Genomic DNA, 26346 nt, shown 5'->3' on the forward strand with positions numbered 1-26346 from the left:
TTCTGTTTCTCTCCTGATATTCGCTGTTGCAATTATGGAAGGAGGTACACGGCTGCATACGGCTACTACAGATCTATAGTAGTTGGACGCCTTCAAAAACAGTGATGCAGTGAGGCGCACATAAACCACAAATGGAAGTGTTTTTGTGTGTGGTTTATGTGTTCTTTTTTTATGTCTTCTGTTTATTTATTTATTTATTTATTTATTTAGAAAATTACCCGCAGCGCCATCTTAGGCATTATTGCGGGGGGCACAGTGCCTCATAGAATGAATCCGCAGTCTTGCGGCCAACTGGCCAACTGTTCATGCGTGGACTGTACAGGCCACAGTACTCATCACCTGTATGGGACATGCATGGTGCGACGCGTTACCATGACAGTGCCCGTCTTGTCCCTGTAGCTGGCTTTCACCATTCTTCACCCGCCCTCAGCTCCAAGGTTACCAAACCCACACATGGTTCCCGAAAGGCGATCACTGGGGGAAGATTAGAAAGTATTTATTTATATACGGTTCCACAGTGTAAAATAAGATGGTCTATAGCCTTTACGCTCAGTGCTGCGTAGTACTGATCTTTTATTTGGACGTCTTCAAAAACAAGGATGCAGTGAAGTGCACATAAACCACAAACGGAAGTGCTCTTGTGTGTAGTTTATGTGTTCCTGTTTTTGAAGCACGTCCGAAAATACAGTTGGCCATTCCATCTAGCCCAAGAAGCAGTACTACTTTCGCTCTCACGTCCGCTTTATATATAAAAAAAATCGATGTTCTTACGATTCTGATGTTGAAACAATGTTATTAATAATCTATTCTGTCATCAATAAACATCAAGTACGATTTATGAAAGCTTGTTTACGTTTCATGCGATGCTAGGGGCGGTTAAAGAAATGAATTTGAGAGTTCGATGGAAAACCGTCAGGTTGGAATAAAATGTGAGGAAAAGAATGACACCAGTGACATAAAAGTTAAAACGAAATGGCGTTGCGGCGTTCACACAGAAGCCATTACAAGACTTCCTTCACGAGGGTTTCCCTGCCACTGATACACAAATAAATGAATAATAAATAGACATTTATTTTGTCCCCCTTTCTTACGCTCTCTGTGTGTCTGGTGAAAACCAGGATGCCAAGGACGATTGTATAGGGGGAATAAGACTGGGGCAACGTAAACACATTTTGCCCAACCACTAACACCGCATGTTTCAAAGAGTGCTTTTGAGAAAAGCAACCCACGGTATCAAGGCCATTATACTAGCGAAGCAAGTGTTCTAGTTGGCTCTCTGACACACAGTAAAGCTTCAGCTAACATACCGCGTTCAAAACACCCGGTAGTGTCGTGACACGAACGGGCGGCTCCTTAAGCTGCGATGCACGATCTTGTTGCAGTGTCCTATACATCAGCCTAAAAAGACGGTCACAAAATGCTCGAAACACTACACCTCCCTGTCCTGCGGCAAAACTCAGCCGCACACAGCGCGCAGAAAAGCGTTCCTATTCTGATGTGCGGTGCGCTTTGGCGAAGAAACAGTCGCACCTCCGGCGAGTTCGTGGACACGTATCTCAAGGATGGCAGAGATTGCACCATCGCGTTGAGGTCTTCCTCACCGAGTCCGTGGTGCTCCAGCGGGTGATCAAGACGTAGCTCCAGGCTCCTGAGGGATGTCATTGACGTCTTAGTGAACAGTCGCGACAGGAACATACGGGACACTTCGGTGGAGCCGAGCTTGAGGTATTCTAGTTCGGGACACTCGGACAGAAGACACTGTAATGTTACGGGCGTCGCCCACGTGATCCTGAGGGCGACCAGATTGCGGAAGGCGGTTGACTTAACTTCTTCGTCCAGGACGTGACAGTGGTCTAGCGACAGCAGGCGGAGGGTCTTTTCTCCTGTCTTGGCGACCTTGTTGAGGTCGACGTCCCTGAAGTTCCTCAGGGAGAGCGCTGAGAGGTCAAACTTCTTGAGTGCCGGCACGACGCTGGAGAACGGGCAAAAGGCCGTCGTATCGGGTTCGTAGGAGACGCTCAGCTTAGAAGGCGAGTTGAACTCGGTCAGCTCTTGGACGGGGTCCGGTGAGTCGACGGCGACGTAGACGAGTCCCGCGTCAGGACACATCTCGGCGGCGCACTTGATTTGATCGGCGCTGGCCGGAACGAAGGACTGGACGCAACCGTCGTGACCGTAGGAGTAACCACCCAGCACGACTACGAGAAGGTTTCCGATGACAGCGCGTAGTTCGTTGTTATTCTGCGTGGCCTCCAAAGCTGGGAGAATGTCTGCATCCAGCAAGCGGAGCTGCAAGAAGCACGAACACTCAAATAAAGCACACGTCCTAAGACACTTTTATTGCTTCTGATATTTCAGCACAGACAATTATAATATGTTTGAGTGCGCTAAAATTATTCTCAGGACGTGAAATACTGGTAACACCTGCAGGCCTGGGAATGCATCAGGGCCACAACTAGAAATATTTTAGGGGGGGGGGGCGGTTCTACCACCCCCTATGCATGCTCAGCGCGTGTTTCTACGTCTAATTAAAATTTTCGGCGTGGGATTCGTCTTGAAGGTATGGGACAGATTTTCTGACCCCTTTTACGATTAGGGGGTGGGAGTGACCACTTTCCTTTCCCCCTGTGCTCACGTATATGATCGCAGTGGTTTAGACCACCAATAACGTTTGCAAGGCTAAGCTACATAGTTGGAACAACGATATTCTTACGTTCGGGCAGGCCATCAGAATGTTGGTGACGGCGTCGCCATAGACGGCTAGGCCGGTGTTCTCGTGGTCTGCGAAGTTCCCCTCCAGGTGCACCAGGTGGTGCGGTTCTTTGGTCTGGGCGTAGACGAAGCCCTCAGTCTCGCTCAGGTCGTGCTTGAGGGTGATGCGCTGGGTGCGCGGGAACAGTTCGAGCAGTTCGGAAAGCGTGTTGCGGTTGTGGTACACGTAGATAGCCGGAGTACCGTCCAAGACGTGCTCGGCGGCCTCGGTGAACTCCGGCCGGGAGCTGGAAAAAAATAAAGCGGCCGATTAGTAATACGAAAGCCTCAGACGCCTATCAAGGGTCATAACTGACGTCAGCAACGTCAGCACGAGTCATGCAAATACTGATAATATAGTGACCACAAAATATGACATCATCATGACGTCAGAGATCGCCAAGACTGTTAGCGTTACCACAACTCAGCTATGACGCCACTTAATGTGAAGTCACGAGATGACGTCATTACACGACCTCGTTGTTTCATGGAAGATGAGCTGATTATGCAGACTGCGCAATATGAGGTGACGAGCCAAAAGTCATGCGGTTATTATAAATGAACAACTGGGCGTGAAATAAACTTTTAAGGGGATAACGGGAGTTTACCACTTGCATAATCTGCTTGACAACATGCAATGAAAAGAAAACAGGTAGTATAAGGAGGACGCAATATTTTTTTCGCTGACCGAGGTAACACGAGCGTACTCAAGGGGTGGGGTGGGGATGAAGTGCCGTTGCTTTCTCCCAAATTTTCCACATAGTATGTATGCATGTGTATGTACGCATGCATACATACAAAATGACCTACGAACATATATGAAAGATAGCCATACCCCACCCCACTCCTGCCCCAAGTGATTTTGGAAACGTTTCGAAAAATTCGTTGCGCATAGCAGGAAAGAAACGCTATACATCGGTACTGAAATACAAGTACATTGAAATATAATTGCTGTCTGTATTTAACAGCCCTCTCTTGGATATTGCGGCTATACCACTGCTTCATAATGTCGTACAACGTAAATTACAAGTTATAGTGCATGTGCATACGCAAGAACATTCCAGTTTTGTGAATATCATATGTGAACCAATATCCTTGAGCATCATTTACCTTTTCTGTTGATGGTCTTGTCGTACCAAGGAATGCCCACAATGTAGGGAAAAGCTATCGATGTTATTTATATAAGCCTTTTTTGAGCTTTCATTACTGCACTATAAATATACAAATAAAAAAAGCGTAAAGAAGTGTACACATATAGGTTTTCTTGATATTAAGGGACGTATTCCTTTCTTAACCTAATGCCATTCACATATCTTCCACTGCTACTTATACTACTGCCATTTTCTTACCACTACTGCTCCCGTAAGCTGCACTTGGAACACTACTGTTACGACTTCTGCAGGTCCAACTTTCCTTCATCTTCCTGCTACTACTACTACTACAACTATTGCACGCCCACTGATTCCCCTCCTGATTCTCCCAATACATCCTACAGAATCTCCTACTACTACTACTACAGGAACTAATAACGCTGCTGTCTCACAACAACAACAACAACAACAACAACAACAACAACAACAACAACAACAACAACAACAACAACAACAACAACAACAACAACAACAACAACAACAACAACAACAACAACAACAACAACAACAACAACAACAACAACAACAACGACAACGACGACGACGACGACGACGGCAACAACTACTACTACTACTACTACTACTACTACTACTACTACTACTACTACTACTACTACTACGACTACTACTACTGCGTCTCGTACTACTATGAGTACTTCTCTACCAACACTACCCCCGCCACCACCACAATACTGTACCTGAATGCGTCGCATCCGGCAAACATGGCGAATGCGTATCGGTGCTCGGCCAGCTCGTACCTCCTCGCAACGAACGCGTCCTGTCCCATGCGTAGCCGGGACGGGTGGGGTGACTCGACACCTTCGGGCAGCGGGTGTGAGTCGAGCCAGGGCTCGACCAGCCCCAGCTGGATGTGGTCCGTCTCGCGTGTCAGCTCGTCGTCCCACTCGACCAGCTCGTCGCTCCACGAAGACGACGACATGTCTGCCACTCTCTCGTCGTCACCGCTACAGCCGGCTCTCTATCCTCAGCGAGGCCTGCCCCCACACCAAACAAAAAAACTGAGCGAATGAATGGATCATCGCGAGTCACTCAATTATTTGGCGCAGTACGAGTTTCGCATATCGGGATCGAATGGCCAACGGGCCGGTGCTTCCTACAGATCGATGCGCATGATTCACTCATCAGAGAGGCATGAATGCTGTCATTAAGAAGGAACAAAGCTTGTGCGAAGGACTTGGCCGTTTGCGTTCACAGATTTTCGTAACGCGAACAGCTTCTACGCGTTTAAGACTAAATTTAGTTGTAGACATATATGTTCATAGCGATAGTCCTAGCATTAAACTGAATGTTCTTGCAAACTTTATGGTAGATCCGCACATCAGTGAAGTATAACACGCAACAAATAAAAACAAAGGATCGAACGACTGAACCTTCAAGTAGTTGGGACGGACTTGTTAGAGAATAAATAATGGAATCTTTTGGATTGTAGTCGTCAATTATCATTCCACAGTGCCACAAGAACATCCCTTCTTGGCATTCAAACACACATAGTTGTACTATAGCCTACTCTCCAAGAAATATCATCACGTTCTTTCAATGAACTCTGTATACACTATAGTTTGTGCTCCTTAAGGACCTTCCCCAAGTTTCTGGTGAGAAGATGTCTGCAGGAGCTCCTCGCGGGGTGGGTTGTTGGGGCACCGCCGTGGAACGAGGCTGGCGGAACGGCCTGCCAGTGTTGCGGCTTCCCGGGTCCCAATTCGAGCCCTTCGTTGGCTTCCCCAACCTGGCTTCCCCATAAAGTATTTTCTCCTGTGCCTTTCAAAGAACTCACTGAATTGATGTTTCATTTAATCTTGAGGCTAACGAGCCCTTATCTTAAGTTATGTCCCGACATCATTCAGTATTCAATATAACTGCTAACTTGCACCATGGACCATAAATTCATTCTTTTAGGAGACTATTATGAATCACGGTAAAGCAAAATTAAGTGTTGGCGTGGCAGTCTAGCCCCAAGAATGCTCGAAACATTTTAAGTACACATGCAGGGCTGTGTAAGTAATTGTACACGACTAACACATACTCTAATACACTCAGTGAGGAGGGATCTTACAGCTTGCCGCGCGATCATGACAGAATATACTCATGGATACGACAACACAATTTCGAGCAAACTCTTCGGAGTACACACGGTAGAATTTGGAAGACAACGTCTTATAACTGCTTACCGATATCGTAGACGCACTGTGGCCAAGTCTCTCGGCAGGATGTTTAACTAGGAGTCGAGTAGCACAAGATTTTAAAGCGGCCGCCTGTCCATAATAACGGTCTTGTTGCCGCAATGTATCCTGTGGCTGACGTGTTTGCAGGCACAACGTGTTCTTCGCGTGACTAGCCATTAAAGAACCCGCGAATCCTTTGCCCATGAACGCGGTCAGTGTGATCAACACTTGGCTGCAATAAAAGGAGCTGTTTTGAAAGCTTGTGTCAAGGCATGATGATAGTTGCAGCGCGAGAACAAAACGACGACACAGAGACAAGAAGGACACGAAAGACACGAAGACCTTCTTGTCTCTGTGTCGTCGTTTTGTTCTCGCGCTATAACTATCGTCATGCCATACCAACTAGCCTAAGCTGCCCCCCTTGTGTCAAGGGTTGCGCTTTCGGCGTAAACAGAAACACATTGAGAGTGACCGAGACAATAAGGCCCTTTCTCAGCTTGGGGCACCAGGCGGCTTACAGACGCGGGAACAAGGGGTATCCGAAAATTGTCGTTTTTAAAATAAAATTTCAATACATTCAGCCAGTTTAGCAATGCAGGCTGAGTAATCATGCACGACATAATTAACACTTATAGTATACAGGGCTTATCGGTATAGTGGGCTTACCGTGATAGCGTGATCGAAGGGTGCATGCGCAGTAACGTACGTGACCCGTACCGCTTACCATACGCACGCTATTTTTCAGATTTAACGTCATCGTGTTAGCGTGGTTAACGCAGTGTACGTAAAACATGACGACGGTTTCAGACGTCCGCTTCGAAGTGAACTTCGAGTAGTAGTTGAAAGGTTCCCTTCGTTCGCAGTCAATGTCTCTGTAGAAGGACTTCACTTGTCTTCAGGTAACTTCGGCGACCGAGTACTACAAATAAGTTGGCATAGCTTCGGCGACCGAGTACTACAAATAAGTTGGCGTAGTTTTTGAGACAGCTTCCCATTTCGAACGTCTTCAGGCTTAGCTAAATAGAAGATCGATTGAACAAATTGATAACGTAAATAATTTCGCACTTGCGCATGGTTCACATTTATCCACTTCTATTATTACTACAAAAACTTGTAACCTTGCTTCGCGTGGTGATACAGACAAACATTCTTATTTTTTTCGTCTTTCACTGTTCTTTAACTTATTGACCCTCTGCTAGGTGACGCCACCATCACAGCTGAAACACGTTATTCACGTGAACGCTAGTCCAATAAACTAAAAGACGCTGTCCGCGACTAACGTTTGCGGCACGGCAACGCTATTCTCTTAAAGCGGTACTGACACAAAGTTTCTCTGCCGAGATAGCCTGCGGGGTTTTATCCCATGGACATTCGTATATCATCTGCAAAATATCAACAGCGCATGTAGTTTGGAAGGTGTCTTAAATTAATTTTGAAGTTTGAATGAGTCCTCGGCTCCATCATTGACACCCTCTAAGGGGCCCATTGGGGACCCCCTACTTCTCTCATGTCACCACAGTGTAGTCAATAAAACAAGCTATGATGACGGCACAGTCGCCATTTTTCTTTTCCCATGTTTGTTCCCGCATACTTCTTAGCGTCTGATTGAGACTGCGTGGCCGTGGCGCACGCTTTGAAAGTTTTGTGTTTGGCGACAGTGCAGTCCAGTTTCCTACTCGGAAGTGCTTCTTGATGCCAATGATAGGGACCGTGGGGATGTGTGTCGCAGTTCTGTGTGCTGACGTGGCCGAGCGCTTCACACGCTAGGTGGCGTTAGTTGCCCACGGTGGCTTCTCGTTTTTTGGAGCTCTCGAAAACCGAAACTTAAAGTGGTCGATAATGAGGGGCCTGTAAATAATTATCTATCACGTGCTGCACCAAACAATGTGTCGCGTTAGGACTAACATTCCCCCAGCAACACATTGCCGCAGAAAAACGCGAGGCCAAAGTTTTAGTGTCAGTTTAACCCCGGCTATCAAGATGACCCTAAACTATAACTCCCTATTAATGTAAGCTCGTAGAGCACGAATGTTAAGTGGTTTGCATATCTGATTTCTTTATGATATAACGAGTTCACTTTCCAAATTTGGTACCCGAGCGTCACACTAGACATTCGAAATCTCACATAAACCAATCTCACGTTCTCGTTTTGCAACATAGTTAGCTGCTATGACTTTCCATGGTGCTGTACCCGTGTAGAATTTACGTTACGACACTCATCACTTCACGGAAACCTCTATTCACATGTATTTAAGAATGCGCACTTTTATTAGGGCGAACTGGTACAACCTTGTTCGTGTAAGCAAGTATGGGTCACTTTAAAGGAACACCAAAGATGAAAATGATTTTCACGTTTTGCTAAAGCGCAATTTCACAATCCAGAAAACTCGACGACTCTTACAGTGACCAGACACTTGGTAAACGAGAAAGCACGTGAAAAAAAAAAGTGTGAGTGGAGACGTCACCGTGAAATTGCGGCACCAAACATCGTGACGTCATAAATTTTGAAGGCGTCCATACTGGGTCCTACGCAGCTTCTAATAAATAAAGTGAGTACATTGCCATCTGTGAGTACTGTAGACGTAGCACACGAATATGTGGAGTATTTTGATCGTGCCAATATTGCGAAAACATGAAAAATACATTTTGAAATTTTTTTTTATGTCACCTGCAAAGATTTCGGCTGGAATTTTAACAATAAAACTTGAACCTTAATTTTTGATCAGTAATAATGAACTTTTAATAGCAAAACATGTGACAATAAAGTTCTCAGAATGCGATTTGACACTCTAACGAAGTCATACTTTCAATTTTGACGAGTGTGCTGCAAGAGATGGCGCCACTTATCAGCAACAATGTTGCCTTCTGTGGAGCTAAGATTGATTGATTGATTGATTGAAAACTTTATTGGACTATTTACAATGTGCTGTGGAGTTAAGCGTCTCTAGGGACGTTGTTTTGGAAGGTCTTCAATAGGGCGTTGTTATTGCTCGCTCACAATAACTGTTTAGCAGGCATCGAATACCAATAGCCGACCTTACTACTAGCAAATAGGACGTGCGTTGAATGCAACCACCTGTTTTCATACGCGCGTTCATTTTCAGAGCCGTAGTACAGACATGGACGCGACGGTGTGCTTATATGCCAGAGTTTCCGCGTTAATCATTCACCTGGCCTCCGCGTTGGGGTGTCATTAAAAAGGAAACACGAACGCAAGCTGTATCAGTTACCCACGATTACGCAACTGCAGCTTTTTTTTTTGCTATACTCCAGTGAGGACGCAGAATATTACATAGATAGATGGCGACGTTGAACTGAAGTTTTTTGAGTGGCTCACAGTGATGTCATGCATGTTTGAGGCTTTCTTTGGTTTCAGCTGTGATGTTGTTTCCGGCCTATCTGGTGCCTAAAAGCTACGTTTGAACCTCATCTAAAAAAAATATAGTCCGAACCTTTATGAGTTTTATGACTTCCGCAAGTAGAATTGGATCTCGCGAACACTTTTAAATACCAATGATCGACGTTCCTGCTCCTCTTAGTCTATGCAAAAAGTACACTGCTACTTGTTTCGCCAAGCTAACATGCCAGTATGTTCCACTACTAAAATCTCAAACAAAACAAGGTAAGTGTGACCTTAAAAAACAAAACTCAGTAGAGAAACATCTATCGGGCCGAAACTTCACACACACACACACAAAAGAGCTTTGAATAAAATGACTTTACTTCAGTCTATAAAATGGAAGGATATGGACATCCGAGAAGCTCAAGTTTGGTTGGTCACAATATGAAGTAAGAATGACAGCTGAAGCAGAAAAAAGCGTAGGGTAGGTTCATCGCTACGTTAAATTTAAATAATGTAGGCGAAAAAGCAAGTTGGCCCACTGTGGAGACCTAGAAGCTTCGGGCGATGCTCCGCACATTCACTTCGATTATCATTTATGCTATGATATTACACTCCACGTAAAGACTGCAAATATTGTTCCCTATACACTTATTGAGTTCGTTATCGGTTGGTTGTCGTAGGCAGTCTCTTACAATGAAATTGCCCTTGATTCATCATCCTAAACTTCGTGTGCGAGTGTCACGAAATTACGTAACATTAATTAGAACAGACAAGAGAGCCAAGAAAAGTATAGGGGATGTTGTTAGTAACAGTTGTAATGCAAACGTGAAGAAAGAAAAGCGGACGGAAAGATAGCTTGCCCCTGGCAAAGACCGAACCTGCAATCTTCGAATAACACGTCCGATAACGTATACCAACTAAACTACGGCGGCGGTCATCCCCACCCGTCCACTTTAGGGGGTATTAGTGGGTGTTCAAATCTGGGAGTAGAAGTGAGTGCCGATGGTAGTCAAGGCGACGAATACGTAATGTAACAGGAGCGATGAACCGGTAGACACCTCGTACTAGCGGTATTCTTAACTGGGACGTCACACCATGTCCGCACTCCTTCGGTGCGACTCTCCGGAAGCACCTTGCTTTTCCTGCGGGACACTCGACAGCTCAGGCGGCAAAAGGCGAGTCACATCTGCTACCTCGAAACGTTTCCTGTGGTTGTGGCAAAAGATTGCCCAACACTCTTTCTGCAAGCAAAATAATGATAGTATTTGACGGATCGTTGGAGCTCAAGGCCGTTGTCGCAATATGAAGAACAGCCGCGTGAAGCGCAGGCTCCAAAATAATTGTACACCTCATGGTTTGTCGTCTTTCGCGAGCGACAGAACGGGGGATGCCATGGTCGAGAATTTATCCCAGGATATCTAAGCAGGATTCATCTGGAGGACTTATTTCAGGAATATAGTGTACAAGGTATACCACCATCGTTTCCGCAAGGCTTTTTATGCCCAGGTCTACTTTTTCTTTCGTAACGTTGACAAAAACAGCGGCTTCATGAGTTCGTGCTCTTAGCCATTCTACTGTCTTACTACGTCTCAACGTTATGCTTACTATTTCTAGTTATACCGCGGGCAGCGTAGTTCATAATTCCTCAGATTTGTTTATCCTCAAAGTATGTGCCTCATGTGTCCGCACCATCAAGGTGCAGTAATTATCGATAGTTTCATTTATTGCACGTCATATATTAGCACACTCGAATCCTAAACATTTCCAGCAGGGTTGCATACACACGGAGACAACTCAATATCCAACAACCTTTACGATCCTGCTTTCTCTAAACCTGCGCCGAAATACTTGCGCAATCGCTTCGTCAGGTAAAAAAAAAAATGTATAGGTTTGGAATTCGCACAAGACGACGGTATATCTCTGTCCAGCTGTTGTACAGCGCATCAGTTGTTCGATATTTCGCTTTATTTGACATGTGTACTTGTCACTTCTTTCTTTTTTGTACATAACTGGGACATAAACTATTCCACATTATCTTTTTAGTGCTGCTATTCAAATCAGGATTGTTCTTTTAGTCACTGCAGCCATTTTCCTTCCCAATTAAAGTGAAAAAGAAAGGCACAATTGACACTCTACTATCTTCTAGAGGTAGATTTCTGTTGGATGGTAATAAATTCATAGGCATTTTACATTAAGCAATATAATTTGAAGGCACTAGTTTTATTCACTCGGAGCTTCATCTCCACTGTGCTCTCTCACTCTTGCGTTATAATAACAGAACAATGGGAAATTTTTCATACAGTGACGAACGCTTTTCCTGCTCGGTAATACCGTCGACAACTCGACCATGATTGCACGCAATATGACATGGAACAGCATAAGGATAACAAGTAATGACGGCGTTTTCAATGTCTCATTAGTATTCCCAGCCCTCCACCTATCCCGCAGCTATAGTGTTAGGTAAGGCATCAAACATTTATGCAGTGGCCACTATAAACAAATAGCTCCCGTGTTGGCACCGCACTTCACTTCATCGGCTGAAGGCAAGCGAAACAAACGGACGCCCTTCATTTCGCGTATTTTTTTTTCTTTAGTTTTCCTGTAGCCTCCTTGCGATCTTTGCCGAGCGGAAACCGGCTTCGCCAGCTGTTTGATCTCACAACGACTCTTCCTGCTGCCTTAGTTGTTGTTCAAGGCTTTCTTATTCGCTTCTTTCGTCACCGCTTTTCTTTATGAGTGTAGCGAATGCATACTTGCGTGGTCATTTAAGGGCATCTCTTACGGACATCGTTACGAGACGGCCGTATATTCTTGCATCTCGCTACAGGCGATGCAGAAGAAGAGACGGTCATTGACGAGAGGAGAATCGGAGGAGAAGGGCTAATTGCCAAAATCGAGAGAGTTATGGCGCCTGGAGTCATGCGCGTAGCCTTTAGGGATTCACGCCTACGCTGGTGCAATGGCGACCTGGAGTGACGTAGTTGGCGTGAGGGTGCGATGGCTCCGAGATGCAGCAGGGGGAAGGGAGGATGTGATGTCACATGGAGGAATGTCGTGATGACTTACAGGAAACAAACAATGCAGGGTAGGCAGATATGCGCATTTCTGGAGGCGTGGAGAGTTGATTTGCCTTGTGTACGACAAGTGGGGTTTCCCGAACTGAGTATACAGAGACGCCAAGTTCAGATGCGAGAGAGGGCGAAGGCGTAGCCGATTATGTGCAGGGGAGGCTGTTTGTTGAGTTGTTTGGTGTGGATGCAACTATCTAATTGCGTGTTTGGAAAACAACCTAAAGTATTCTTTAGCCCTATGAAAGAACATTACGTTTTTCGAGTGTCTTACGCAAGTACTCGTTTACCACACACAGATACTACTCCACAACCGCACGTTTTTAATCGCGAAAACTGGTGTTATAAACGGTTTACAATTCTAGATGTGTGTGGCATGGGAATCTAGTAAGCTGACTTTACACAGCATCTGTACTGCAGACCCGAAGGAGTCGGCACCTAACAGCTAATTTTGTGTTTCGAAATAACAAAGAAACTAACAAACACAGATGGTCTAACTTAGAAACGAAGTCAAACAATCAAAACAAACCAAAACACGTCAGTGATTCAGAATGCTACCTACTGTTGATTGCGGGAGAGTGACATGCTGTCCCGACTGGCATTATTACAAAGCTGTTTTGTTTAGAACAGATCTTAAACTTGTGTAAGTACCAGCCGTATTTCACTATGCTTCACAGCGTTGCGTTCCACTGTCAGCGAGTCTGTCCTGGGAACACTATGCAGCATACTGTCCATAACCATGTGCACAAGTCGCGTAACACCGGATGTCCCGTTCCCGTGATTGCCTTTGATCAAAGCCCAGACGGCTCAAAGGTTGGCCAAAGTAAAAGAAAAGAAAAATTGGCAGATCCCAAATACAGTGGGAATCGCTGATATGCGAAGCACGAATGAAGAAGGTTGATGTGTCACTTTAAAATGCGCACAACATTACGAGCCAGATGTAAATTATACCGTACATGACTTCTCGTGTAACGATTATCACGTTTAGATGTGTCCTTTACCTTCATCATCTATTCACGTCACCTGATACCAAATTTGGTATATGTGCAGCTAGTGAAACGGCCGCGAGAATGCTATGAGCGTTGCGTGTATAGTGATGTTTTACATCACACGAATATCATGATGATCTTGTTTGGACGTGCGACGTACCTTCGTTGTTCATTCACGTAGAGTAATTCCAAACTTGGTATATGTGAAGCTAGCGAAACGGCGCCCGTAACGTGGGCGCACGCGCACGCTGGTTGCAGCGAAGCTACCCTAGCAAAACGCGAGCACTTTATCTGACTCCAGGCGCGACCAAGGAGGATTAAAGAAAAATTGCTGGAGTGGAAGCTCCTGCGATGTCTTTCCAGCAGAAGTGAAGCCACCTATTGCCACTGCCAAGATGGTGGAAGTACGCTTTTTCTGATAGTGCCCACATAAAGATCAAGTGGCTTTGATACGTTATGTAAATGCTACGTTAGTTATAATTTAAAGGATAGATGTTCCCGACGAAATAACACACAGAAACAAGTATGGATGACTGAATCTTCAAAGAACTTTGCCTCCAATTAGAGGCTCACTACGGAAAACTAGTAACTTTAAGACGCACTTGGAGCACTATGTGGCCCGAAAAATGTTCCCACAATAAACTCGTTGGGCGTGCGAGGGAAACGCTTCGTTTTTAATCGCTGAACGGAGATACTTTATCATTCCCCTAGTAAGATGGCCGCCACAGCCGCCATCTCGCTAGAGGAACGGCTTCACTTCTGCGCAATCATTTCCACTCCAGCAATTTTTTCAATCCTCCTTGGGCGCGACGAGGGTCCGTCGGCGACGCCCGGCGGCGACCAGCGCGAAATGCGACATGCTGCATTTCGCGTCGACGACGTTACCTAGACAGCACCGCGTCTGCTCAGCTTCCAGGATATACTTCTACAGCTCCACCATGACATATTAGATCCTGTTGAATGCCCCCACAATGACAAGGTAGTCCTGGCCTTGGATCTTAAAGGAGCATTCGACAACGTGAAGCATGAGGTAATCCTTGACCACCTCAGTCAGACCAACTGTGGTTATAAAACATTCAATTATGTTAGACAGTTTCTTACAGACCGTCGAGCCTACATACGCATACAAGATGAGGAACATGGGCCTTACGTCATCGGCTCGAGGGGAACTCCTCAAGGCGCGGTCCTCTCTCCTCTCCTATTTAATATAGCCATGCTTCATCTTCCCCCCAAATTGGCTTCTTTACCAGGGATACATCACGCTCTTTACGCGGATGATATCACGATCTGGGCCACGCAAGGTAACCTGGGTCACATGGAGTCATGCCTGCAAGCAGCAGCGACTGTAGTCGACGACTACGCAACCTACTGCGGACTCCAGTGTGCCCCGGCTAAGTCAGAATTTGTGCACGTACGTCCCTCCCCTCAGGACACAACTCAGCTCCATATCAGTCTTCCCTCGGGACCGATCCGTGAGGCCAAGGAGATCCGCGTCCTTGGCCTCTTCATACACCACCAACGCAAGGCCGACACCACAATAGCCAAACTTCGCACGGTGGGAGACCAGGTGGGCCGTATGGTCCGCCGGGTCTCCAACAAGCGGGGCGGATTACGAAGCAGGGATGCAATGCGGCTTGCCCATGCTTTCGTAACGAGTAGAATACTCTACTCGACTCCCTACTTGCACCTACGCAAACACGAGGATGATCAACTCGAGGTCATCCACCGTAAAGTTATCAAGCGGGCTCTCGACCTCCCTATCACCACGTCCAACCAGAGACTTCTGGCCCTAGGCGTGGTGAATACCTACCGGGAACTTCGAGAAGCCCACCTCGTTAACCAATACACGCGCCTTGCACAGACCCATTCCGGTCGCCGCCTCTTGGACCGAATACACATCAAACACGATTACTATATTGAGGAAAGGGTGAGAGTGCCAGAACCTTGGAGACGCGCCCTCCGGGTCCGACCCCTTCCCCGCAACATGTCCAAAGAAAACCACAGTGGTCGCCGCCAGGCGCGCGCGGAAGCGTTGCAGCGACACTTTGGTCAAGAGGAACACGTGTGCTACGTGGACGTTGCCGGCCCGCACCATGGGGGGTGGTATACTGCCGCAGTCATACACAACGCAAACACCGTAAACGGGCTCACTTTCAAAGCCTACAGCGCAACACAAGCGGAGGAGGTTGCCATCGCTCTGGCTCTCACCTATCCCTCTTCTAAACATATCATCACCGACTCACGAGGGGCCTGTCGGAACTATCAGCTAGGGTGGGCTTCACCGCTTGCTCAGCGCATACTGGAACCTAGCTGCCGATACGTTAATCCAACTCCGCGAAATCTGGTTTGGGCACCCGGTCACCAAGGACTCAGGGGTAACGAACAGGCCGATCAGGCCGCCCGCGCACTCTCTTCCCGGGCTATCTCCCTGTCTTTGGAAGCCTACTCGCAATCAGACAATTCGGCCCTTTCATTCAAAGATATTACCAATTACTACAAGGAGGAGCACCGGCGCTATCCAGACCCTTGTAAGGGACAACATCGCGCTGACGAGCGCCTCCTTTTAAAACTGTTTACCAATACTGTACTGTGCCCGGCGGTGCTAAAACATTTCAATTGATCCTTTGATGGCACGTGCCAGTTCTGTGGTGAGGTGGCTGACACCTTTCACATCGTCTGGGCGTGCCAGTCTAATCCATCTATCCCCCCCAACCCCAATCCCACGAGAGAGGACTGGGAGGCGGCCCTGCTCGGCTGTCAAGACCTGAAGGCCCAAGAGGCTCTGGTTCAACGGGCGCGGGCGGCGTTGCTTGCCAATGGAGCCCCGGAATAGGGGTTCCACCTAGTGCTGTGAGGGTAGGAGGCCAATAAGGCCCCAACCCAATCACCTCTCTGTAACCATTTAATGGTTATTAAATGTTTTCACCACCACCACCTGCTCAGCTTCGTGACGGAGGGACGCCGTGTGCGCTCAAACGCGCATGCGTCAAAGCAACGCAGCGCGGCGTGGGCCTGCGAGTATAGCATGTCATGTATAAAGCTTTCAGAAATAAACTAAACAGCGCTCTTCGAAAGGCGAAGATAGCGTATTATGAAAAATTGTTTTCTGGTATCTGTACAAGGTACCCCGATGCAGCTTGGAAAGCAATAAACAGTGTTTTAGGACGCCACAAGGCAGACTTCATGCCACGTGAAATTACGTTAAATAATCGTGTACTAACTGGTGCACTACTTGCCGATTCTTTCAATAAATATTTCACTTCTGGTATACCGCCAGTTAAGAATACCCTGCAAATGACTAGCTCAATTATTAGAAATGCTGAAAGCATATTTCTCAACCCGGCAGACGAACCAGAAGTATTCAGAACATTTATGAGTCTTAAGAATAGCAGTGCATTAGATATTGACAATCTTCAGATCGGTCCCATAAAATTTGTTTTAGAGCATTTAGCCCCTGTACTTGTGTACATATTTAATTTAGCAGTAGAGTCCGGGGAATTTCCCCGTGAAATGAAGCGCTCTCGTGTGTCTGTTCTGTTTAAAGGTGGCGACAAAAACATGCTGGGAAATTATCGCCCAATATCGATTATTCCGGTGTTTGCTAAGGGTTTCGAAAAAATGCTACATTCCAGATTATCCAACTTTTTCACTAGAAGTGACATTATAAGCGACGCTCAGTTTGGTTTCCGTAAAGGAAGGTCTACGGAGTTAGCTTTGTTGAGGCTAAAAGAAATTATTTTAGAGAACATCGAAAACAGGCTATTTACATTAGGTTTGTTCATTGATTTCACCAAGGCTTTCGATTCCATTGACCATAGCACGTTACTTCTTAAGTTAGAAATCTATGGTGTTCGAGGCACTCCCCTGGCTTTAATAAAATCATATTTAGCAGAACGATCACAATGTGTGTGTTTAGGTAACCATCACTCATCTTCATTGCCTGTCAGTAGAGGTGTCCCGCAGGGAAGTGTATTAGGGCCCCTTCTTTTCAATGTTTTTATAAATGATATTGTTAATATCAACAAGTCGGTAAAATTTATAATATATGCTGATGATGCCACGGTCTTGTTTTCCGGCGCAGATACAGATAGGTTGATAGAAAGTTGTAATCGTTTCTTTTGCAATATTACATCATGGTCACTATCAAATAAACTTAAAATTAACCCTAAGAAAACGAAGGTTATAATATTTAGAGCTAGAAATAAATTTCTGAACGTTAAACAAGATATTATTTGTGCAGATCAAAAAATAGATATTGTAGAAGAACATAAAATTCTCGGTGTAACATTTTCATCTCATCTAAGTTGGGACTCTCACGTAAGTCATTTATGCAAGAAACTTTCTTTTACAGCGGGAGCTCTGTCGCGTTGTCGAGAAATTCTCCCTACACAAATAAAAGTCAGCATATATCAAGCACTGTTTCAATCACATATAAGTTACTGCAGTCTGGTTTGGCTTACTACAACTCAACGCAACATCAACAGAATATTGGTTTTGCAGAAGAAAGCTGTCCGTCACATTGCCAACACTGGTTATTTATCACCGACATCGACATATTTTCGCAAGTACAGTATAATTAAAATCCAATATATGTACGAGTTCCGTATCCTACGATCATTTTACATATGTTCTTCTTCATTTAAACAATTTATCGAGTTAACTGCTGCACTGCAACGCAACAGTCATGCTATCAATACTCGTAATGTAGGAGGATGGCTCATACCGCGCTTTCGCACTGACTATAAACTGCAGTCATTGAAATATAACCTCCCATGCATTCTTAAAAAGCATAATCATTTACATAAACCTGCGCTAAATACATTACGTGAAATATTTCTGAATTACTAATGTAATTCAATTATTTGTTAATGTTGTACTACATTTCACTGTATATTGTTGTATATGATTAGCTATCATGCTTTCTATTATTATATTGTGTTGATATTAGTGTTTCGTGTAGTTTACTGCTAGAATTACAGGTGTACTATTGCTTGTACTATTACAGGTGTACTATTGACTGTGTTCCTTGTACTTGTAGTATTAAAAATTTCTTTTCTGTAAATAAATTTTGGTATTCTGTTGGTCTTGTTCGTTGTTAGAGATGTGTTTTGTTTTAGTCAAAAAATCATTCCCTGTTACGCTTACATAGATATTGTTATATGCTTTGTTTTTGTAAATATTTTTGTACAATGTGTGATATATCTTGTAATTTGGTGCAAATATTTTTATTTTTACCGGTCACTTGTTGCCATGTCATTGGTCTTCTGGGCCCTAGTCAAGCTGTTTCATTACAGCTTTTAGCCCAGGAGACCATCCAGAATGTAATGTTTTCGTTTATTCTGGAAATAAAAGAAATAATAAATAATAAAAAAAAAATAAAAAAAAAAATTCCAGGCCGATGGGCGCCGCGCGTGGCATCGCCGGCATAGAGTTTCCCACAATACTTACTAGAGGGAACTCCGGCGCTAGTGTCTATGGGAGTTGCAACACATGGTGCTTCAGCGAGCATGGGAATAATGGGTAGTACAAACATTTGACTAATTTTCGCACTTCTGGCCTGCTTCCGGCTCCGTGTGTGTTTGTGTGGCTTGAAGCTGTTTTTTCACGAAAACATAAATTAGGAAATGTTCACCGTTTGCGCTTCACAACTTTATTTTTTTAAAGCTTACTATTTAGAATCAAGTCCCTAAGTTCAAAAGGATTTGGTTTGGTTTGGTTTGCTTTATTCAAGGCAAAATTGAACAAGATTGCCTTGGGGGACACGACTAAAGGCTAAGTAAATGCCTGACTTGGACGTGCCACCCTGGCAGCAAAGCAGAAACATACCGCAAGTACAGTACGCAGAAAATTCCAAATTCGTTCTTTCTTTCAAAACAAAATCGAAACACAGCAATAAACGAAGCCGCAAGTACAATTCGCCGCCCGCAAGTACGAAGACTAGGCAAATGTGTGTACTACCCATCATTCCCGTGGTCGCTGAACGATCGCAGCGCCAGAGTGCCCTCTAGTTAATTTTGGGAAACTCTATGATCGCCGGCGTGACGCGACGAAACGAACGCCATCGCGCACGCGCCCCTGGTCACGGCGGAGTGCCTTGCCGCTGGAGTGTGGCACGTAGTGATTTCCTCACACGACACGCATCTCATTATTATCATGTTCGCACCAATCACATACCTTCGCCATCCATTCACTTGACGTAGTACCAAATTTGGTATATATAATTGATTCATATGTGGAGTTTAACGTCCCAAAACCACTTTATGATCATGAGAGACGCCGTAGTGGAGGGCTCCGGAAATTTCGACCACCTGGGGTTCTTTAACGTGCACCCAAATCTGAGCACACGGGCCTACAACATTTCCGCCTCCATCGGAAATGCAGCCGCCGCAGCCGGAATTCGATCCCGCGACCTGCGGGTCAGCAGCCGAGTACCTTAGCCACTAGACCACCGCGGCGGGTAATTTGGAATATATAAAGCATGCGAAACGACCGCGAGCGCATCATGAGTGTGGCATGTAGTCATGTTGTTACATGACACGCATGCCATGATTATCATGTTTTGGACGTGTCATTTACATATGTCATCCGTTCGCGTCACGTAATACCAAATTTCGTACACGTGAAGCTGGCGAAACGGCCGCGAGCGCATCATGAGTGTGGCATGTAGTCAAGTTGTTACATGACGCGGATCTCATGATTATCATGTTTGCACCAGTCACATACCTTCGTCATCCATTCACGCCCCGTAAAACCAAATTTCGTATATGTGAAGCTAGCGAAACGACTGCGAGCGTACCATGAGCGTGGCGCGTTGTCATGACTCACGAGTCATGACTTACATGAGATGCATGCCATGATTTCCACGTCAGGGTCTGTCACTTGTGTTCGCTATGCAGCCATGTCATACCATGCCAATTTCGCAAAATGTCATGTGAACGAAACCACCGCAAGAGCAGCAAGACCATGAAATGTAAACCATGACATTCATGACCTACATATCATGATAGTCGCGTTATGGCTATTCAATTATGCTCTTCATATACTCACGTATTTCTATACCAAGTTTGGTATTGATAACATTAACTAAACGGCCAGGAGAACTAAAAGTTGTAGGCGGCTAGTGAGATAGATAGATACTCTAAAAGTCGCCGAAATTCGCTACGAAAGGCTTCGCATTTTAAAAAACACGAGAACTAATCGGTTAACTAATTTAAACATTTTGTGTGACATAGTTGCTGTTAGGGATCGGTGCGTGTCACGTTTGCTCGTGTGCTATAAACATAAAAAATATAAGAATTTGAGATCTCCTGATGATGCAACCTATCTCCTCCTTGTAATACCTTGCCGCTAACGTATGCGAAAAAGTGTGCTTTCAGGCATGTGTGTTTGTTGCCTGCGATAGTATATTGTTATGGGATGTTGTAAAAGAAATTCTGATGAAAAAACAAAACAAAAGCGTGTGTCAACCAACCTTCGCTGAGTGTACTGTATAGCCATTACGATAATAATTTATGTGAAAATGTGGTGTAATTGCACATGGTTTTGAAGGGTCCTTGTTTTGAAGGGTCTGCACAAGTATGAGCCAATACACGCCAAGTGAAGTTTTTTTTTTTGGTGCTTATCTATCTATCCATCTATCCATCCATCCATCCATCCATCTATCCATCCATCTATCCATCTATCCATCTATCCATCCATCTATCTATCCATCCATCCATCCATCCATCTATCCATCCATCTATCCATCCATCTATCCATCTATCTGCCTATGACTTTTAGCTCTCCTGGCCGTTTCGATAATGGTATCGATACCAAGCTTGGTATGGCATAACATGACTGTATGAAGAGCATATTTGACTAGCCATGAAATGAAAATCATTGATTGATTGATTGATTTGTGGAGTGTAACGTCCCCAAACCACCATATGATTATGAGAGACGCCGTAGTGGAGCGCTCCGGAAATTTTGACCACCTGGGGTTCTTTAACGTGCACCCAAATCTGAGCACACAGGCTTACGACATTTCCGCCTCCATCGGAAATGCAGCCGCCGCAGCCGGGATTCAAACCCGCGACCTGCGGGTCAGCAGCCGAGTACCTTAGCCACTAGACCACCGCGGCCGCGGGGCCATGAAAATCATGACATGTATGTCATGAATGCCATGATTTACATTTCATGGTCATGCAGCTCTTGCGGTGGTTTCATTCACATGGCGTGTTGCAAAACTGGTATGGTATGAAATGTTTGCATGGCGAATACAATCGACAGACCCTAACCTGAAAACTATGAGATGCGGGTCACGTAACAACATGACTAGATGCCACGCTCCCAATTCGCTGGCGGCCGTTTCACTAGATTCACTTATACAGGACGTCAATGGATGACAAAAGTATGATACTGTTGCAAACATGATCAACATGAGATGCGTGTCATGTGAGAGCATGATTACATGCTACGCTCATGATGCGCTCGCGGCAGTTTCGCTAGCTTTACATGTAGCAGGCAGTGAGTGAGTAACAACTTTATTAGTCGAAGGGGTGAGGGGTAAGGGAGGCTAAGCCACGAAGGCTGCCAGGCTGTGCTTCTCGATGACTTCTTCCGCTCGTTTCAGGACCCGTGTCTGGATGTCTATGTCGTTGCTGGAGAGAAGGGCCTCCCATTGTCCCTCGGTGGGGGGTGAGCAAAGGAGGTCGGCGGGCGGGGGATCCTCCGGGCAGCCCCAGAGGATGTGGTTCAACGAGGCAACGTTGCCGCACAGGCAGCAGCGTGGATCGATGGCACCTGGGTGCATGTATGAAAACACGAGGGGGCACGGGAAGGTGCGGGTCTGTAGGCGACGCCAGGCGATCTCGGACCGCTTGGGAAGGCTGCTGTGAGGATGTGAATAGAAATATCGCTCGAGGCGATAGTGCTGAGTGATGTCGTGGTAGGTGACCAGGGGCTCCGGCACCAGGGCGTCCGACTCTGAGTGGCCCACCGCTCGGTCGACGAATCCTCGAGCGCGTTGGTGAGCTGTCTCGTTGCCGGGGTGACCCGAGTGGGCGGGGACCCAGATCAGTTCTATGCGGCACTGCTCATCTTGCTGCAGTAGGGGCCGAAGTAGCCGTAAGGTGGTAGGCGAGACGAGACCTCGCGCGAAATTCGAGATGGCTTGTTTCGAGTCGCTGATTATGACGCTTGCGTCAGCCGAGGTCGCGGCCAAAGCAATGGCCACTTCCTCCGCCTCGACGGCGTAAGGCGTTCTGACGGTGCCAGCCGTGATGGTCGGCCCCAAAGGAGCTGAGGAGGGCGACACGGAAACGACTACGAAGGCGTCCCTGCGTGCATTGTATCGGGCCGCATCTACGTAGGCGACGGCCGGGTGGTCGGCGTACTTTGCGTGAAGCATGGCGGCACGGGCTTGGCGGCGAGCGTCGTGGTGGCCCGCCAGCATATTCTTAGGTAGCGGCTTGATGTAGAACGCCGCTCGAATAGCATGGGGTAATGAGACCAGATCCGGAGGGTGGGAGGAGGTGTCGTGGCCGATGGAGGAAAGGATGTGGCGACCGGTCGGCGAACGGTAAAGGCGTTGCACTTGAGCGGAGCGGTGAGCCTCAATCAACTCGTCGAGCGTGTTGTGTACACCCAAACGGAGAAGACGATCGGTGGACGTGTTGGGGGGAAGGCCGAGGGCAGTCTTGTATGCCCGGCGGATGAGGACGTCAATTTTATCGCGTTCCGATTTTAGGAGACGTGTATAAGGAAGGCCGTACGTGAGGCGGGAAACGACGAAAGCGTCGACAAGGCGAAGTAGATCGTGTTCTCGCATGCCTTCACGCCGCGCACGGACACGGGCGAGCATACGTGCGGTCTGCTGCACCGAGAGCGAGAGCTTGTCTATGGTGTGTGTATTATGGCGGTTGGACTGTAGGATCAGCCCGAGCACGCGGAGATGCGAAACGACGGGGACAGGAGTAGAGTTGGCATGAACCGTGATGGTGGGGTGGGGAGTTTTGTAGCGACGCCGGTCGGGAGGCCGCATGAGAAGAAGGGCCGATTTGGCCGCTGAGCAAGTAAGACCGGCCGCGTGCACGTGGGACGTGACGACGTCGGTTGCGCGTTGCAACGTCTGCTCGATATGGCCGTCAGAGCCCGACGTGACCCAGAGAGCAATATCGTCCGCGTACAGGGTGTGTTTAAGACCGGGGATACGGTCCAGCTTGCCAGGAAGCGAGCGGAGGACAAGATTAAATAGAAAAGGCGACAAGACGGCGCCCTGAGGGGTGCCACGAGGGCCAAGCTCGTACGTGGGAGACGGGAGGTCCCCTATGATGATTTCGGCCGTGCGGGCGGTGAGGAACGCGCGAATGTAGTTGTAGGTGCGGGTGCCGGGATTGAGGGCTGCGAGTTCGGCAAGGATAGCCGAATGGGAGACGTGGTCGAACGCCTTGTGAAGGTCCAGGCTAAGGAGAGCCTTTGTGTCTGAAAATGTGGGTGGGTCGAGGAGGTCATGGTGGAGTTGTAAGAGGACATCTTGCGTGGATAGGTGGGGGCGGAAACCAAGCATGGTGTGGGGAAGGAGATGGTGTGCGTCCGTGTACGTTTGCAAGCGAGCGAGAACGACATGTTCTAGAAGCTTGCCGACGCACGAGGTGAGTGAAATGGGCCTGAGATTCTCGATTGTGAGTTTCTTGCCCGGCTTGGGGATGAAAGCCACGCGAGCGTGTTTTCATGATTGGGGGAGGTTGCCGGAGCGCCAGCACTCGTTGAGGAACGAAGTGAGGGTAGCAGCCGAAGGGGCGTCGAGGTTTCGGAGGAGCTTGTTGGGGATGCGATCTGGGCCGGGGGCGGAAGTGGTGCGGAGCTTCTGTAATGCCGCGTAGACCTCCGCTTCCGTGATATCGGCGTCCAGTACTGGGTTGGGGGCCCCAGAGTAGGACGCGAGAGGGGGAGGAGGTGTGCCAGGAGGCAGAAGCTGAAGGTATTTGGCGGACAGGTCTGCCATCAGCGACGGAGTGTCGCCGGGGTAAGCCCGGACCACTCGTTGTAACTGCTGCCGAGCGACCAACTTGGCAGAAGCAGGGTCGAGGAGGTGGCGGAGGAGATGCCAGGACTGTCTGCAGCCCAACTGACCAGAGAGACCCGAGCAGAGCTGCTCCCACTGTTGGCGGGCGAGCGCGGTGGTGTGTTGCTCGATCGTACGATCGAGGTGCGCAATGCGGCGGCGTAAGCGACGGTTGTGACGTTGCTTCTGCCAACGGTTGCAAAGGCCGGTGCGGGCGGCCCACAGGTGGGCAAGACGGGCGTCAGTTGCCGGATAGTCCTTCGTGGTGGGGATCGAGGCGGTGACTGCGTCGAGGTCCTCTAGCAGCTGGTCGGTCCACGTCGAGAGGTCCTCGATGTTGGAAGTGGCGGAGTGCAACCGGCGTTCTCGGAAAGCGTCCCAGTCTGTATAGCGGGCCGTGTGTGGGCGCGGCTTGCTGGGGGAGGTGAGAACTTGAATGGTGAGGACATAGTGGTCACTGCCGAGGGACTGATGCGTGTTATACCAGCGCGCGTCGGGCACGCTGCGGCAGAAGCTGAGGTCCGGGGTGGTATCGCGGCACACACTGTTGCCGATGCGCGTTGGTTGCGTGGGGTCGGTGAGCAGGGAAAGGTTGAGATCGTGAGCGAGCTGCCACAGCCTCCTTCCGGGGCCATCTGCCTTCGAGTAACCCCAGTCCGGATGCTTGACGTTGAAGTCGCCGAGAATAAGAAGGGGTGATTTGGCTGCTTTCGCTGCAGCGGCACGGAGCAAGGCTAGGAGAGACGCATCTTCAGTGGAGCGAGGGGGGTTGTACACGTTGAGAATAAACAGAGAGGGCTGTTCACGTTGCTGAGGTAGTGTCTCGAGAAAGACGTGATGGACTGCAGGCACGGTATTACGCGACGCGAACGGACAACATAGGTAAATGACCTATGTTGCTCAATACTCAGAAATGTTGCTCAATACTCTGTTGCTCAATACTCAATACTGTGTTGCTCAATACTCATTATCTGAGCATGATAATGACGACATGCGTGTCACGTAACAACATGACTACATGCCACACATGATGCGCTCATGGCCGTTTCGCTAGCTTCACATATGCCGAATTTCGGGTATTACGTGGCGCCAATGGATGACGGAGGTATGGGACTGGTGCAAACATAATAATCAGGAGGTGCGTGTCATGTGAGAACATGACTACATGCCACAGTCAAGGCGCCGATACATTTCGACATGACGCGGTGCGCGTGCTTACCGGCGTTAATTTTGTCGCGTCACGCCGGCGTTGCCACGCCAGGCGCCGGCCCTGCCATATACTCGCAGGCGCTGCGCTGCGCTGCGTTGCTTTAACGCATGCGCGTTTCAGCACTTCCGGCGTCCGTCTATCACGAAAAGAGGGGAACGGAGTGTTGTCTGAGTAACGCATTGGCATAGAGTAATGTTACTCTATAGCATCGGCACGAAATGAAGCTTGTCGCATTTCACGCTGGTTGGCGTCGGGCCGCGCCGACGGACGCTGGTCGCGCCTGGCGTCGGACTATAGAGTGCTCGCGTTTTGCTAACGCAGCGTCGCTGTGCCTACAGCGTGCGCGCGTGTCAACGCTACATTAGAGTATACTGGGCCCTTCATGATGCACTCCCGGCCGTTTTGCTAGCTCCACATATACCAAATTTGGTGTTACGTGACGTCAATGGATGACGACATATACGACTGGTGCAAACATGATAATCTTGACACGCGTGTCATGTAAAAGCATGACAACATACCACGCTCATAGCATGCTAGTGGCCGTTTCGCTAGCTCCACATAAACCAAATTTGGTATCATGTGACGTGAATAGATGACGAAGGTA

At 47.5% G+C, this 26346-nt stretch overlaps 1 protein-coding gene across 1 annotated transcript in view; it reads right to left on the minus strand.

Moving 5' to 3' along the window:
• Positions 1-475: 475 nt before the first annotated feature.
• Positions 476-26346, minus strand: part of LOC119164357 (uncharacterized) — a 35203-nt gene continuing 9332 nt past the window's right edge. Inside the window, exons 2-4 of the mRNA XM_037416533.2 lie at positions 4601-4897; positions 2714-2999; positions 476-2289 (exon numbers count right to left, since the gene is read on the minus strand). Of these exons, the coding sequence (XP_037272430.2) occupies positions 1411-2289; positions 2714-2999; positions 4601-4842 (1407 nt within the window). The 5' untranslated portion in view covers positions 4843-4897 and the 3' untranslated portion in view covers positions 476-1410. The remainder of the gene's footprint in view (positions 2290-2713; positions 3000-4600; positions 4898-26346) is intronic.

Source organism: Rhipicephalus microplus, chromosome 8, assembly GCF_043290135.1.
Source record: "Rhipicephalus microplus isolate Deutch F79 chromosome 8, USDA_Rmic, whole genome shotgun sequence".
NCBI lineage: Eukaryota > Metazoa > Arthropoda > Arachnida > Ixodida > Ixodidae > Rhipicephalus > Rhipicephalus microplus.